The 15,655-nt window shown below is 40.8% G+C and overlaps 1 protein-coding gene across 1 annotated transcript in view; it reads right to left on the reverse strand.

Annotated features, from left to right (window-relative positions):
* The window catches only part of GYS2 (glycogen synthase 2), a 60,654-nt gene that overhangs the window by 41,241 nt on the left and 3,758 nt on the right, over positions 1–15,655 (reverse strand). Inside the window, exons 2-4 of the mRNA XM_022577744.2 lie at positions 7,929–8,110; positions 3,428–3,619; positions 803–985 (exon numbers count right to left, since the gene is read on the reverse strand). Of these exons, the coding sequence (XP_022433452.1) occupies positions 803–985; positions 3,428–3,619; positions 7,929–8,110 (557 nt within the window). The remainder of the gene's footprint in view (positions 1–802; positions 986–3,427; positions 3,620–7,928; positions 8,111–15,655) is intronic.

Genomic DNA, 15,655 nt, shown 5'->3' on the forward strand with positions numbered 1-15,655 from the left:
GCAAGCAGGGGCTACTCTTTGTTGCGGTGTGCGGGCTTCTCATTGCGGTGGCTTCTCTTGTTGCGGAGCACGGGCTCTAGGCCAGCGGGCTTCAGTAGTTGTAGCACGCAGGCTCAGTAGTTGTGGCTCGCGGGCTCTAGAGCACAGGCTCAGTAGTTGTGGTGCACGGGCTTAGTTGCTCCGCGGCATGTGGGATTTTCCCGGACCAGGGCGCGAACCCGTGTCGCCTGCATTGGCAGGTGGATTCTTAACCACGGTGCCACAAAGGAAGCCCCACATCCCTGTCTTTGATAACTCTGTTTTACTAGACCCCCACAAAGCTCCACCTATAACTCACTGCAGAGTCACAGCAGAAATCTGACCTTTGCTCACTTGAAGGATGGAGGAAGTAAGGCTCATAGAACAAGTTGATGGCTAGATTCCCTGCCATGCACCTGCCACTCAGATCTGTGTGTGGATCCAGAGTCCTCACAGCATTTCCCAAGCTTCAGAGTAGACAGCAGCCCGACCTCACATCCTCAGTGTCTGACTCCCACCAGATGCCTTTGGACCTTGGGTCTATTGCTCCTAAGTGGACAGCCATCTGGCCTCTCCCTGCTACACTCTACTGCACTCTGAACAAAGTTAAACTATATGAGCTCTCAGTCACTCAGGGGAGGCTTTGTCATGAATACTGATTGGTTGAAAGGGCATTTCTGCCATCTGGATGACAGATGAAAGACGAAGGTCAATATTTCCCATCCTTCAGCTTCAAGGATCAGAAAGAAAGGTGATGAGGGGGGAAGGTGGAAGGACTAATTACCTTATCAAGGTGGTTGTAGAAATCGATGTTTGCTGCACAGAGATACCTCCCAAGCAGTGTGGCGTGAGTGGTAAAGACTGTAGCAATCGGAAGTTTCCGAGCTCGAGAAAGAATCAGTCCAGTCCCAGCCTGCCATTCATGGAATTGGACAATGACGTGTTTCCCATCGGCATGATCTGTCACCTACACCGGAAAAGAAGCTTTTAGAAAAGTTGGTGGTGTAGTTGGGTCTTGCTCGTGGCCCACAGCATAAGGAAAGTTATCATGCCTGTAAATTTTAGCACAATTTAAAGGGATCTAAAGACAAAGCAGGCAGATTTAGCAAATATAAGGGTTTTATAGAATTTAGCTGCATGTTCATAAAGCCCTTATATGTTTATGGCATAATCCTCTCTTTCAATATGGATCAAATTTATTTTTGTATCCACAGAGGGGACTCCTGAATAAATGCACAGTAGGCACTCAATAACTATTCATTAAATGGAGGAATGGATAATAGCACTACTATCCTTGAAGATTCACTGAGCTGCTGAATTAGTCGGGACCACCCACTTACAAGTATCTATTTAATAAACAATATGTGACTTCATGTTTTAAGTCAGTCTCATTTGGACTCTCTGTTCCTTGAAGCCAAAAACATTTTAAATGATGTACTATTATTTTAAGAACTTGGAACTAGGGAAAGAGATTAGTAACTTGCTTAGAATCAAATAGAAATTTAATAACACACTGAGGACCCAGGTCTAATTCCACGTCTCATTCTAACACTAGTCAGGACATCAGTTCCTTAACCTAAAAGTGACTTTGTTTCACTAAAAATAGAGCTACCATATGATCCAGCAATCCCACTCCTGGGCATATATCCAGAGAAAACCATAATTCGAAAAGATACACGCACCCCAATGTTCATTGCAGCATTATTTACAGTAGCCAAGACATGGAAGCAACCTAAACGTCCATCGACAGAGGAATGGATAAAGAAGATGTGGTATACATATACAATGGAATATTACTCAGCCATTAAAATGAATGAAATAATGCCATTTGCAGCAACATGGATGGACCTAGAGATTATCATACTAAGTGAAGTAAGTCAAAGAGAGAAAGACAAATGTTATATGATATCACTTATATGTGGAATCTGAAAAATAATACAAATGAATTTATTTACAAAACAGAAACAGACTCACAGACATAGAAAACAAACTTATGGTTACCAAAGGGTTGGACGGAGGGATAAATTAGGAATATGGAATTAACAGATACACACTACCATATATAAAATAGATAAACAACAAGGATTTACTGTGTAGCACAGGGAACTATATTAGTATCTTATAATAACCTATAATGGAAAAAACATATATATATATAACTGAATCACTTTGCTGTACACCTGAAACTAACACAATATTTAAATCAACTGCACTTCAATAAAAAACGTTACTTTGTTTCACCTTTACAAAAAATTAATATTTACATTCCACTCCCCTTAATGACTGTTTCCCTAGTGGGGGAGTAGCATCGATAATGAAAAACACCTGTGTTCAAGGAGCCTGCCCAGAGAATTGGGAAGTCTGGAGAGTTAACCTAAGACAGCGGTTCTCATACCTAGGGTACATCAGAATCACCTGGAAGGCTTGACATGCACGTCTGTGTGGCATGTGTGGGTGCTCGTGGAGGCTGGCCTCAGCCCCGGGGCAGTTGGCAGAGGAAGAGTTGGCTTCAGCAACTGATGCTAAGCCTGCATCTATCTGTCATTAGGCCAGATCCTGTCAGCAGCCTCGCTCTTCTTCTCCTACGGTGTCACCAAGACAAAGCCATAGGACCACCCCTTCACTTCCCCTTCACCTCAAAGCAGCCCTTTATGGCCGTTGGACTTAATTCATCAGAAAGAAGTTATACTGGTCAAGGGGACACACTCCCAACATAGAGTTCTGTGATTTGTCCTTAGACCACAGTCCCACTTTGCTAGGGATGCTCTTCATTCTCCGATTTTTAAGTGAGGCATAAAAATCTTGAGATAATGAAAGGAATAGGAAGAAATCCTGCTGCCACGCTTTCAGGAATTGAGTACAGGCTTGGCTCATTTAACAAGGACTGATTCCCAGTGCTCTTGGTTTTTTTTTACATCTATGGACTATTTCACTGCTGTGGACTCCTTAGCAACTGCTGAGACGACTTCAGCCTTTAGCGAATGATTAAAAGATCTAAGAGCCACTGAAGTCGCACGAGCACTCACACATAAACAAAATCAAAGATTTCAGGCCATTTTCTACTCCCATGATGCAAGAAATCAAGTGCATAGTGCATGATGTATACTGTTTTTCCTTGCATATATGTTGAATATTATCTATGTAACGGGGAATATAATTGGGTGTTTTATCCACATCATTCTAGTTGAACCTGACATGAGGTAAATATGAATAAGCATTATCATCACCCTGTTCCAAAAGCTGGTACTTAGTTACGGGAAGGCTGAATGTTTTCTCAGATTCCTTTGAAATGTTTTAGGACAATTAATAATGGCATCATCTCAAAATTGGCTTAAAGTTTAGAGGATCGTTGCTGGCCACGGAGAGCAACTGTGCTTCTCCTCTGTTGTACGACTACAGTAAACAGTACCTCTTTCAAGAACCAGGCAGTTAACGATCCAAATATCAGCATTTCATTGGCTTCCTGGTCGTGATAAGGGATACCAACATTGCATGCTTCCCAGAGGTCACCTTTCCATGTGTCCAGGTTCTGAGCCGAATAGCTTATGTCAAAGAGCACCACATAAGGACTCCCTTCTATGAGCCATCTTCCAAAGTGCACCTGCCATAAAAGAACACACAGCCATGGAGGAATACTAGGCAATGCAAGGGAGGACAACGTATTTGGGTTTAGAAGCTATAAACTGTATTTAGAACTCAAAAGCAGATTACACAAGCCGTATAGGAAACCATAGTGATAACACAGAGCATCTGATGTTTGAGCCCGAAGAGGGAATGGGCTGGTACCCATTCATCTAGAATCTCCAAGTTCCTGCACTTCATTAAATTTGGTTATTTTAAAATGAAGTATTTAGATCATGTAATCTCTGTTCTTCTGTCCCTCATTATCCTCCTGTGACCTTGAGCCCATGGTTTTAGGATTTAATATTATGGTCTATGTTTTTATGATAGAGTCATAAGGTGAACTGCTCTGTATCTTTAACAACCCGGAGTTGGATATGTCTACCATGTCACTTATTTTCCTTTATGCAACAGGACTTATGACATTTCCTGCCAGAAAAAAAGTTGTTTCTCTAGACAAATGTGTATAATTTCCCTTATTCCTCCTAACAAAGAAAATGTGACACCAAGTGTTTCCCAATATGGTTGCTGCCAGAGGTCGTAACTAAATGTATTGCCGAAGATGCATTTTCTCTTTAATCTAGCAGCTCAAGGTCTAATTCTATTACATTCATCAAATTGATTCTTTTATTCCTAAATGTTTTACCTTGTGCAAGTTTTAATGCAGTAGTTATTTCAAATTTTTTCCAATTGTAATTATTTAGTCACTTGTATATCCAAGTTTTAACTTCCCCTTTGGTCTCTATTTTTCTATAGTAATTTACTCATGCTCTTTATTTTATATTTATTCTCCTATTACATGCAAGGCAATTCCATAAATCACTTCAAGCCCTTTCTGAAGTTGGCAGAAGCTAAGAGCTTCTCTCATTGGGTATCCAGACCTCTCTAGTAAACTGAATGTGTCTACACTGCTTACATTGACGTTATGACTCCACCCAAGGCTGAATTTTACAGAGCATGAAAGCCCGTTTGATCATCATTCCCTTGCTTGGGACTCAGGAATGTATGGTGATGTCTCTTTCCCAGCCATGCCTCAGTCAACATTGAAAGACCCTCATTATGTGTCAGTCGCTTCCACTGTAATTCAGTATTTATCATGGCACTCTTTCAGATTTTTTCCTGAGCCCCAAACAACCTTTCAATCGTTTTCTCTTTGGGATGCTCATTGACTTATGTATTCAGTTAACAAATAGCTACTCGCTGCCTAATATGTGACATATGATACAGTGAGCTAAGACACAGTGAAGTGCTGAACAGAGAATGTAAGCTAGCTTGTCTTGACGTGCAGTGCATTCTCAGCCCTGACATGGAAACATCCTTACATCAGAAATCCATTTAGAATCTTGAGACCAGTCAGTTCCACCATGGCTTTCACCTCCCTCTTTTATCACAAGTGCTTCAAATGCGAACCCCTTCTAACATCTCACTCATTTCATCCCAACAGTACAACATGCAACCTTCCCTACTCTCCTAATTCTCCATGTTACTCTCACGGTGATATGCTTCCATGGTGCCCTCTGGGACCTCAAGTTCCCTTTTAAACTAAATATTCTGCACCTTAAACCTTGTATATATCTCCTAGACATCACCACTGACATGGACATCTCAGTAAGAACTTCTCATTTTTTCACCCCCAGAAACTATATTCCTGGGGTGAGTAGGAAGGAAAGTTAGGAGTTTTTAAATTACACTGAAACTTTTAAAACCTTATTCTTTATTCATATATAAAGACACCTCTGAAATTTTCCTGATGCAAATATGTTACTTTCCTTGTCCTACAAATCTCTTGGTTACTTTTCTACCTTATTCTGGGCAACTTTAAAATCCAGGATTATATCCTACACACTTACATCATAGCTATTGGACCTTACTGACTTCAAAGAACTTCATGGCAATCTTACCCTTGTCAAAATCCAAACTGTTCCTCCTCTGAAATGTTCAACCTTAGCATTGTATCCCTTGACCACAACTACCATACTTCCACTTCTCTCACTATATTTCTCCCAGTGTATGCCTCCCTTCAAGACCTCCAGTTTCTGGAACCTCCCATTTTCTCCTACATCATCCCCATCTTTCTCCTTTCATCCTTCCTTTCCTATCCATTTCAGACCTAACAATTCATCAACACAACAATTAATTCAGCCAATCATACAGTTACCGCTAAGACTTGTGCCACCTGGCCCCGCTGCACAAATGCTGGAATTAAACGACACCAAATCTCCAACTGTTTACTTCCTTCACTTCCACTCTAGCTGCTGGAGAAAGTCACAGTCGTGTATATTTGTGCCATTAAAAAGTCACGACTGGGCTTCCCTGGTGGCGCCGTGGTTGAGAGTCCGCCTGCCGATGCAGGGGATGCGGGTTCGTGCCCCGGTCCGGGAAGATCCCACATGCCGCGGAGCGGCTGCGCCCGTGAGCCATGGCCGCTGAGCCTGCGCGTCCGGAGCCTGTGCTCCGCAACGGGAGGGACCACAACGGTGAGAGGCCCACGTACCGCAAAAAAAAAAAACAACAAAAAAGTCACGACTGTACCTTAAAAATGTCTAGAAATTCTTTTCCCTATTCCTTGAACACGTTCTGAACGTTTTTTGTCATGCTCTCTTATTTGAACACTTGCCTCCTGACTCTCAGAAGATGACCTTTAGCTCTTAAGATCATCAGAAACACTGAGTGAGGCCATCCTGAATTCTTCATCAGCTTACCTCTGTTTGCATTCATCCTTTGTTTCCAGTTTGAGTGAGGAGTGAAGAACGATCCTTTTAGTAGTGCTTTGGATCTCGTTCCCTCTCCTGTCCTCAGTGATCTTACTCTCTTCAATCATCCATTCCTTCTGAACTTGCAGCTTCTCTCTGCTCCCCCTAGATATTTCCTTTTGTCATATAAATGTGCTCACTCATATTTAAGAAAATACCAACTCTCAAAACCATGTCACTCTGAAACAACTTAATTATCTTTCCTCTTCACAGAAAAATCTCATAGCCACACTTCTGTATCCTTTACCTCACCACTCACTCATTCCTCAAGCTACTGCAATCTGATTTAACCCTCCTTTTTCCCCTGAAGCTGTAGTTAGCAGGCTGACCACAAATGGCCTGAATATTGCTAAACCAAGCTGACCCTGGTTCAATCCTTTGTTGATTCAGTCCCTCCTCTATACTTGAAACTCTCTCCTTCCTTGTCTTGACATCTCTATTCCTGTTGTGATGGCAACAAATTACTGCCTTCCTAGTAGTTTAAAACAATGCAAATCTGTTATCTGCAAGATTTGGGAGCAAGTCCTCGAAATGGGTCTTATGGGTTAAAACCGACATGTCAGCAGGGTTGCATTCCACTTGCAGTCCCTAGGGGAGAATCTGTTCTTTAGCCTTTCCCAGCTTCTAGAGGCCACCTGCATTCCTTGGCTTGTGGCCCCTTCCTTCCTCCATCTCAAAGCTCTCATCACTCCAATTTCTGCTTCCATTGTCACATCTCATCTCTGATTCTAATTCTACTGCCTTTTTTTTTTTTGCGGTACGCGGGCCTCTCACTGTTGTTGCCTCACCCGTTGCGGAGCACACGCTCCGGACGCGCAGGCTCAGCGGCCATGGCTCACGGGCCCAGCTGCTCCACGGCATGTGGGATCTTCCCAGACGGGGGCACGAACCCATGTCCCCTGCATCGGCAGGCGGACTCTCAACCACTGCGCCACCAGGGAAGCCCTACTGCCTCCTTCTTATAATTACATTGGACCCACCCAGATAATCCAGGATAATCTTCCCATCTCAAGAACCTTAACATAGTCACAACTACAAAGTCCTTCTGCTTTATAAGGTAACATATTCACAGGTTCTGAGGATTAACACTTAGACATCCTTGGTTCTAATCACCAGCTGAACTTCTACTTTTGCAGTCTCTGACTTCTTTTTGTGTAGATATTCTAACATGTTCACATTGCCCAAGATTTGGCTCAAAACCTTTGCTCTTAGTCTATAATCTTCCACTGAATAATGCTATCAATACCCATATTGTCAACTACAATTTAGACACAAATCACTTTTCCCCAAACATCTCTATTCTATACCCTCTGCTGAGTTCCAAACCTAGTATACTTCTAGATGGATATATTATGGTTTTCACAAAGTACCTCAAATGTAACCTATTTAAAATCAAGTTCATCATCTTTTTCTAAACCAACTCCTTTCCCCTAAGAAGATGAGTGGCCTTTTCTTGTGAGTTCGTGTACATTGTGGTGTTTTCCCACAACAGTTTACTAAGGCTTGCTTAATGAAGTGTCAGACAGTATCCTTTACCTGGCAGCCATGTTTGTTCATCACGTCCACTGCTCTTCTCACAGCATCATTTACAGGTTCACATTGTTCCACCTGAGTCTTCATATTATGCTCAAAATATGGACCAAGCAGAAAGTAATTGTCTCCCCATTCATCTGCTGTTGTTTTGGCCTTTGTCTGAATCACAGTATAGATGCCACCAACTGTTAAAAAGAAAAGGTCCCATTATCATTCAGGTTAGTAGTTCATTTTAAGTGATGAAGGGATGGACACGAGTCTTCATTTTTTTCTATGTTACTTAAGCCAACATTTTTTTATTGAAGTATAGTTGATATACAATATTGGGTTAGTACTCATTTTTAAGTTAGCATTTGGGATCCATCAAGCGCAAGGGTTTATTTAACTTTCTAAAAGAAAAATTTTAAGGGACATTATCAAAGAGTTACTATTTTGTTCAATTTCATGCTGGGTGCTTCTCAGAAAGCAGCAGGTTGGCAGCAGCAGAGAAGTACAAATATTTCAAGGAAACCTGAAGAGACAATTGGAATAAAGCAGTACTTGGCTTAAACCTCTATCCACATGGAAGTGTCAAAGGTGAGACAAACAGCTATTGTCATGACACATGCCCTCAGCAGCAGTAATCACATTTCACCCCTTCTCCAACAGTGGTCCAAGGGGATAAAATACGACCAAGTAACAGCCACTGCTCAAATTATAAGTCTCCCAGGAGACCAAGCAAGTACCTTTTGACAAGGAGAAGCTGATGGACTTTGAGGGGGGTATGCTTGGCCCAATCCTCATGTCAAACCCAATGAAACAAATACAAGTTTTCATAATGTATTTCATTTTGCCTCTCTGGCATTGCTGCTACCACTATTAAAACACAAAGCCAAAAAATATGTATACTCTTGGAAAATATGCACACTGTTATACCCAGCACGTTTACATCTGGAAAACTGTCCTGGGGGGGGAAATAAGAAGATGTGTGCATAAGGATATTTATTAAAGAATTATGGTGGTGAAAAATTGTAACCAACTTTAATTGAACTAGTTAATTCATGTAACCTGTCTAAGGCTCAATTAGCTCACCTGTTCAAGGGGGCTAAAACAGTACATCACTTGGGGAGGAAGGGCAGGTTGGAGCAGCAGTATTAAAAATTAGGCCTCATTGAAAAGGTGATATTTGGAGTGAGTACTTAAAAGGGTAAGGAAATCAGGCAAGTGGATATCATGGGGAAGAAATTTTTAGACAGAGAGAACAGTCAGAGGCAAGGGCTCTATTTTGGGAGCAGAAGGTACAAGCAGAGAGTCCTAGGCATTCAAAAGGAGGGGTTCAGTAAACAGGTGGGAGGAATAGAGAGGACCAAGGGGAAAAAGGCCTTCAGTAAACTGGCCAGGATATTTCCCGTGCCAGCTCAAAGCAATCACCTCGTATGAGAATATGAAAACAATGTGAATCCATTTCTTGAGCGATACTTTGTCCATGAACCACAGGCAAAGGAATGACTCAAGAAATCCTGTATAAAATTCCCAAGCCAATACAGATTCTGGCACCAATCATCAACCCCACTTCCAAGGACAATTTTGCTACTTGTATATTAAGAAGAAGAAGTCTTATTTTTCATCATGGTTTTTCATAAGGTATTTCAATTCTTCAGGATGTAGGGTTTGATAGCTACTGCATCTCTTAAATTTCTTATTTCAATAAAGTAGACCTTAAATAATAAATCTTACTGATAGTCATAACTGAGAGCCAAAAGGTAGAATTGCCATTTGCCTATTTTTTTGAAAGTCTGAATCACTCAAAATACACACTTTGGTAAATTGCCTTTTGACAGGTGAGACACAAAAGGCAAATGTTAATACTATTACATGATACAACCGGGTTCATTAATTTATAAAAGAAAAGAGCTAATGTAACTCCCAACATGTAAATATTACATGTAATTTTCATATAAGCCTACATAAATGTATTGTCCTTAGGAACTTGATCTTTAAGAAAAAACTTTTTGACCATACCTAAAAGAGACTTAAACTGTCACTTGAGCAGAATCTGATAATAAGGACACTATCAGTCTCAGTTCAGGTGGCTGATGACAGCGTGGGACCAGAAAGAGGCTCTGCAAACCTGCAAGCAGAGCCTTTCGGACTGCACCAGAACGGACAGGATTCACTTAACCATTCAACCACGAATCTGAGTCTGCATAAATTGATGCCAACCTCAAGGATGCCTAAATATTTCCCCAAATTCCAGAAAAATTTAGGAACTGTCAAAACCACTTGTTGAGGAAAAAAAAAAATTAGAGAAATAGTTTGCAAGAGCCACTAAAAAGAAGAACTTTTCTCTAACATCTTGGAGTCACATCTCAGCAACATATTTAAAGGTATATATATTTATATAAGCTTTATTCAAGCCCACTGTCAATAAAAATTGAAAATCTCCAAATAATTCCTCCTCTTTGTAGACTATTTTCCTTCATGTTTATATTATCCAGGGGACTATGTTATCGGGTTCTGATGGCATACACTTATTAAATGTCTTATTCACATTTCAGATCTTGAAAACTCTCTTTTATTTGCAACTGTGTACCTTGCCCAGAGACTTTTGAACATCCTTGTTTGTTAGATTATGTGTTGCAAATTAAAATACACTCGGGTTAATGCAAACATATTTTTATTTGCTAAAGGATGTAAGGGAGAAGAGAAATTTTTTATTTCAAAAAAAATACATGGTTAGATTTGAGAATTGAAATGCAAAGATAGACACAATTAATCTGCTGCTTCTTTTTCCCATTTGAGCCCTTCAACCTTGAGATAAATTGTCCCCAAATAGCCTTAGAGTGTTTACAAATACTATGGCTATGTTCTTTCAGTCTATCAGGAATAAAAACATAAAATTTTAAAAAATTTCATCCCATATTGGTTGAGGCTTGATTGTAAATAAATCTTCCCACCCCCCAGGCTTCTCCCCGTACAGTCTTTCTGTGCGGAGGTCCTCTTACTGCTATTTCACAGGTTCAAGCTCCACTTCAGGTCCTCCCTGTCCTTCCCGGATTTATATGCCAACGACTTTCCTTAATTTTCACTCTATTTAACACCTTATACCCCAAACTCCTCTCTCGGCATGCTCATTAAAGATGAATATGATAGGGCTTCCCTGGTGGCGCAGTGGTTGAGAGTCCGCCTGCCGATGCAGGGAACACGGGTTCGTGCCCCAGTCCGGGAAGATCCCACATGCCGCGGAGCGGCTGGGCCAGTGAGCCATGGCCGCTGGGCCTGCGCGTCCGGAGCCTGTTGCTCCGCAACGGGAGAGGCCACGGCGGTGAGAGGCCCGCGTACCGCAAAAAAAAAAAAGATAAATATGATAGCTGAGAAATAGGGTCATTCTTATTTTCAAATCTGGAGTACAAACCAAAGGTTCACCAACACATATTTTTTAATGAATTATTGTTTTACCACAGTGTAGGTCATTGGATTTGGACTTACCCTTCGCTTTCAAACATGTACTTTGTCTTTTATTGATCTATATTTTCCTGAAACAACATGGAAGCTGTCTGTAGTGTGAGGGCAAAGTATCAAGCCTTTCATCAGAAAGAAAAGATGAGCTATCATAGCATATATGTCAATGAAGTAGCTAAAACCTCAAGTTTTTATCTAGAAACACTGCTGATATTGTTAAAAGCAGAATTCCAAGGCAGTATGGGAGGTGGGCACCAGCCATAAAAAGGAGATATATGTTATAATATATAAATGTAAGTATATATATATATAGAGAGAGAGAGAGAGAGAGAGACTCTTCACTATTTTTAAATGGTTAAAAGTCAGCGAATTTAGAAGTCTATGATTTCAGTGTGCATAGCTACTAATCTGACCCTCCTGTCCCAAGACACAGTTATGGAAGCAGGGATCGTCATTACACAGTTAGACATCGTTCTCTGAGGCAGCAGGTCTTGGTAGGAAAGAGGTTAAATGCTACTGGTGACGATGGCCACCAAATGTTCGTGTGCCTAGCAGTCAGCTGGGTCTGTGGTTCAAATCAAAGCAGCCGCAGTCCTGGGCGGTGGGAGGTGATACACTAAGAGCATGCCCACAAGCACGCCCCACCCTGATTACATCCACAGCGGCAGCTCTGAATATTTTATACAGGAAGGGCTTAGTCATGGCAATCTGGATGAAAGGGAAGTGGAGAGACAGTACTCATCTTGAACGTATGTGTGTGATAAGCATGGTTCTTACAGAGACTGTGTGTTTCATGTGATGTGGTTCAGGATGCTTTTGACATGACATGGCCACTGCATATCCACACCAGGCAAAGAAACCCCAACCTCTAATTACAGCGTTGTAGTAACTTTGATCCATGTATTATTTTTCTCTTTCTTCTTCTGCATTTAAAAATAGAAACATGCAATTGCTCAAAGTGAGGGCTAGCGTGAAAATGAATGTCCCCATTTTATGAATAAACTTTATAAGAGATAACAATAAGGTAACAGTGTTAATAGATGTTAAGCACAGTTCTAAGTGATTTACAGTTGGTGTTTCTTTTAGTTTTCACAACACTATTAAGGAAGATGCTATTATTACATTTATTTTTAGATGGGGAAACTGAGACACAGAGAGGCTATGAGATGGATCCAATATTACAAAGGTAATGATGGAGTTGGGATTAGAATCCAGGCAGTCTGACTCCAGAGCCCACAAGATTTAGATAGCAGGACTGTAAGTATAATTGTCCCTTGGTACCCACAGCAGGTTGGTTTGGGGACACCACTCCCCAACCACCACTGTGGATACCAAAATCCAAGGATGCTCAAGTCCCTTATATAAAATGGCATAGTATTTGCATATAACCTATGCCTATCCTCCTATATACTTTAAATCGTCTCTAGGTTACTTATAACACCTAACACAATGTAAATGGAGGTGTAACTAGTTTGCTGGTACGTGGTAAATTCAAGGTTTGCTTTTTGGAACTTTCTGGAATTTTATTTCGACTATTTTTGATGCAGAGTTGGTTGAATCCACAGATGTGGAACCGTGGATACAGACGGCCGACTGTAACTCTATTGAACAACATACTGATGAATCTTTGAAAATGGTGGTGGGAGGGGCAGAGGGAGAAAGTGAGCAGTATCACACATCTTTAAGTCTTGGGGAGGGTGGAATCCTTTCTACTCTGCTCTCAAGAAAGGCCATTTGGAAAACAGCACTTAGGGGAAATAGCATTTTTATTTTGGCTCTAAACATTCTGGGTTAATAAAAAGGAACCCAAGGTTAAGGGAACTTTAGAGCAGTGGTTCTCACATCAATCACAGGGACCTTTGGAAATCTGATGAAATCATTCAGTCCTTTTCTCTGACAAAGCACGTACACGTAGGAGCACACAATATTCACATACGATTCTGGAAGGTTTGCAAACTCCTGGAAGTTCACTTTCATCAAGGTCACCACCTTTAGAACTCCTGCCTCAGATTGCAGTAGTGGACTCGATCGTAATCAGTTTCTACCACATCTTTCTGACTGTAGTTTTCTGGATTATTCCATGTGCCTTTTGTACCATGTAACCCAGAACTACGGTGTCCAGTTTGAGGAGGGAGCAGGGAGAAATATTATGTCAGGCAATAAGCTGGTGTGGACAAAGAATGTCACCTGCCATTTCAGTAAACAAAGGATGTTTTGTGCATGAAGTCATCAGCCACCGCACCTGCCCCATGGTACACCCCGAGGGGAATTCAGGATGGAGAAAAACAGGATACTGGCCCTAGATAGTTAAGAAGCATATCAAAGGAATGATTTCAATCATTGAAATCAATGATTTCAATGATTTCTGCAAGCCCAGACTCTTGCATCTTTCCAAACATAGAAAATACTTAAAGTCATTAACTTGAGATGTCTGTCTTTGTAATTAGCAGTAACCTTTTGATGTCTGACTACATGTTCTTTTTTTTTTTTAAGCACAAGTTGCTATATATCCTGGCTCTCGCCTTACCTCTTTGGAACAGTCCCTCAGAGTGAACTGAGAGGCTGTAGTCCTCAGAAAGCCTGCTGAATAAACACAGTTCTCAGCTTTTAGGTTGTGCAATCTTTTTTTCAGTTGACACTGGCTTGGTGCTAAAACAAATTGTTTTTAGTCAACTTTTAGAGGAAAGCATCCATTTAGTGACTAAATTTCAGAGGTGTTCACATTTCTTAGATTAGCATACGTTATTTTTGACAACATTCATTAAACTCTTTTTAATGACCCTAAATATCCTCAACATGGTCATTGGTCCACAATCTACAATGATTTGGGCAAGTCTGTATAGAAGAAATGATTGTAGCAAAGAAGTTGAAAATAAAGCTTATCTCCAATATTGGGGCAAAACTCTCCATCCTAGACCATGGCACAGTTACTTTCCTGCTAGCCCGTCCCGCAACTAGTAATAGTGCTTTTTGTGGTGTATATATACAATGGAATGCTACTCAACCATGAAAAAAGAATGAAATTTTGCCATTTGCAGCAACATGGATGGACTTGGAAGGCATTATGTTAAGTGAAATTCGTCAGAGAGAGAAAGATAAATCCTGTTTGATATCACTTATGTGTGGAATCTAAAAGATACAGCAAACTAGTGAATAAAACCAAAAAGAAGCAGACTCACAGACATAGAGAACAAATTAGTGGTTATCAGTGGGGAGATGGAAGGGGGGAGGAGCAATGTAGGGGTCGGGGGAAAAAGTTATTACGGGATTATATGAAATCATGTGTGTGAAAGTTGCAAACTGTAAAGCACTATAGAATTTAAAGAATTTTTCATTCAGTTAAAAAAAATTTAAAAAAACCACATCTGACTCCTTAACACTTTCCATTATCTAGAACTTCAATGGCTTCTCATCCTTCGTGGATTGGAAATGTAACTCCTTAAGGCTCTTAACTCACCATACACTCCACAGTCCAGCCCTTGCTGGTCTCTCTTGTCTCCTCTCATGCTCCACTCCTTTTCCACATCTGAGTTTCCCTCAGATCATTGAACAGAGTATACTTCCTCACCTCTGCACCTTGGCATGTACAGTTCCCACGCATAGAACTCTGTCCCCTCTTTATCACCACCTCATCTCTACCCAACAGCTATTCATCTTTCAGGTGTCAGCTCAAATGTCTTTTCGTCAAAGGTTCTTCCCAAGCCTCCAACTAGGTAAAAACCTCCCCCATCCACACCAAATTACAGGCAGGCCTCAGAGGTAATTGTAGGCTGTGCTCCAGATCACCCCACTAGAGCGAGTATTGCAATAAAGAGAATCATGAATTTTTTGGTTTCCCTGTGCCTATAAAGGGTATGTTTACACTATACCACAGTCTGTTAAGAGTGCAATAGCATTTGTCTAAAAAAAATAATGTACATACCTTAATTTAAAAATACCTTATTGCTAAAAACGTCTGCCCATCATCCGAGCCTTCAGCAAGTTGTAATCTTTTTGCAGTAGTAACATCAAATATCACTGATCACCATAACAATACATTAATAATGAAAAAGTTTGATATATTGTGAGGATTATTAGACTGTGACACAGAGACGCGAAGTTTGATGCAGGGGTGCCACAAACCTTCAATTTGTAAGAAAAATGCAACATTGGCTAAGTACAACAAAGAGAAACAGTAAAATGCAACATTGGCTAAGTACAATAAAGTGAAACAGTAAAATGAGGTCTGCCTTTATAGTCCTAGAGCACCTTGTTCTCACTCTTACACTCATTATATGTGACTACAATTG

The sequence above is a fragment of the Delphinapterus leucas genome, chromosome 11 (genome assembly GCF_059928025.1).
Source record: "Delphinapterus leucas isolate spDelLeu-1000000601 "Yukka" chromosome 11, BTC_Dleu_Yukka2, whole genome shotgun sequence".
Classification (NCBI taxonomy): domain Eukaryota; kingdom Metazoa; phylum Chordata; class Mammalia; order Artiodactyla; family Monodontidae; genus Delphinapterus; species Delphinapterus leucas.